This window comes from Phocoena sinus, chromosome 15, assembly GCF_008692025.1.
Source record: "Phocoena sinus isolate mPhoSin1 chromosome 15, mPhoSin1.pri, whole genome shotgun sequence".
Classification (NCBI taxonomy): Eukaryota; Metazoa; Chordata; class Mammalia; order Artiodactyla; family Phocoenidae; genus Phocoena; species Phocoena sinus.
Genome location: NC_045777.1, coordinates 47,048,177 through 47,050,065, shown reverse-complemented (window position 1 = coordinate 47,050,065; position 1,889 = coordinate 47,048,177). Strand labels below are relative to the sequence as shown.

Here is a 1,889-nt window from a genome sequence, read left to right as displayed (position 1 = left end):
CTACAGGAAAAAAGTAAAACAGTTAAAAGATAAGCTAACACATGGCTAGAATACATTTCAGTTAAAGTGGAGAATTCTCACTGGGAAACCCAGGGTTCAAATTCAACTTATCTTCATTGTGCAAAACAACATCAAAGTCTACTTGGAAAGCAGAATTTTCAAAGAGAAATTAGAAGGGCCTGGCCTGGTAGAGTGGGAGTAATTGCTGTTGGATGGGTGTTGCTGCAGCTGTAGCTCACTGAGAGCTACAACCTGGTGGAAAATGCCCTAAAAATCTAAGCATAGCTCCTGTATGGTCAATCGAAAAGACAGTCAGTGTCTTCAACCCCATCTTGCAGTCTTATGTGTGAGTCTTTAAATTTTTAAAGATTTACTTAGTATTTACCCAATAGTGAAAGCCATAAATCTGTGATTATCCTGACACCCTGCCTTTGAATCCCGCCTCCAATCGGGCACTGATTTCACTTCCTAAAGGTCGCCCTGGTCCCAGCTCCCAACACCACCTTGCTTTGCTTACAATAGCCTCCCAACAGACCCTCCTCCAACAAAGCCCCTCAAATCAACCCGCAGGAGACACCAACTGTGTCAAGAGCTTTACTACAGCCTACAAAGCCTCCACCTTGACCTCCTGCTTAATGCTCCGGAAATACATTTCATGCAGTTTCTGGAACCAAGCACCAGGAAGAACCTTTGCCAACCCCCACCCCCCACCGTTCTCCAGCCCTGGGTGGACCATACACCCTGCTGTGTTGCCATGGTAGCCAGACTGTGACTGTCTCCTCCTCCAGCTGTCAACCCCCTTTCTCAGATTGTATACGCGCCACTTCAAAGTATGTATTTCAAAGTCGGGTGCATTTCTGCTCAGCTGGCAGGAAAGGACCAGCTCAGGGGCTCAGTTCTTACCCCATCATCAGCTTGGACCTTTCTTCTCTTCTTGACTTTCTCTGGCATGAGTTGGTCTACTCTCTCCTTATCTGATACTGTTCCAAATTCATCTTCAAAGCTTCGCCAAGATTCCAGCAACATAAGTCTCTCTTCCTTTTCTTCACAGTTTCGCATGGTTTTGTTAGCCTCTTCATAAATTTGTCTGCATTTAGCCAAACTTCCTTCCTTCCCTGAGGACAACTCAAACTGTGCAAAACTGATCCATACCTTAAAAAATATTATTAAAGAACCAAATTAACCATGTCACCCAGAAAACAATAATGTAATAATAAAGCTAATTTCTTGTTAGTGACATCTGAGCATAGTAACGTGTTCATCTCTAGTATTTCAATACAACAGACTGACTAGATGCTTCTATATAGTAATGGTGAAGCAGTCTGCTTCTACATCCAATTAGGTGTCTGAAATAGTCTCAAAATCCTGAAGTTTAATTTTTTATTCAACCCTACGATATCCAAGTTATTTACACGCAGTATAAATATTGACCTGGTATAAGCTTAACATTCCAAAGTCCTCTGAGACTCACAAGCTCTCTGTAAAAGTAAGGATATCATATAAAATAAATATACTAAAAAATCCCACACACTTAAAATATAGAAATACACTATTTCTTCCGGACTGCTGATTCAAGCAAAATTAAAGATAACCCACAAAGCACAGGATACCTTGACATGTTGTGTCCGTTGAAGCAATCGTCGGTAAAGATTTCGTGTTCTTTCAGTTTCTTCCTGCTCAATTTCAAAATCAATATATGATTTCCAAAGCACCTAAGAAAGATAACTTCATAGGTCAGTCTTGACATTTAAGAAGCAACATGCCCCTATCCAAAGTACAGCCTAACTAGCATTCTAACCTAGGAAATCTAGGAACCTAGAACTTTCATGACCAATTAAGGAACAGACTGTATGTGGATACAAGAAATAATACTGGTGTTTACAGACTGG

General features: G+C 41.0%; 1 protein-coding gene across 3 annotated transcripts in view; it reads right to left on the bottom strand.

Annotated features, from left to right (window-relative positions):
* Window positions 1-1,889, bottom strand: part of CRNKL1 (crooked neck pre-mRNA splicing factor 1) — a 28,594-nt gene that overhangs the window by 6,596 nt on the left and 20,109 nt on the right. For all 3 annotated transcript variants that reach the window (XR_004345695.1, XR_004345694.1, XM_032604418.1), the window contains exons 12-13: window positions 1,611-1,712; window positions 904-1,152 (exon numbers count right to left, since the gene is read on the bottom strand). Coding sequence is in view for 1 of the 3 variants with exons in the window: in XM_032604418.1 (XP_032460309.1) it covers window positions 904-1,152; window positions 1,611-1,712 (351 nt within the window). In the remaining 2 variants the exon portion in view is untranslated. The remainder of the gene's footprint in view (window positions 1-903; window positions 1,153-1,610; window positions 1,713-1,889) is intronic.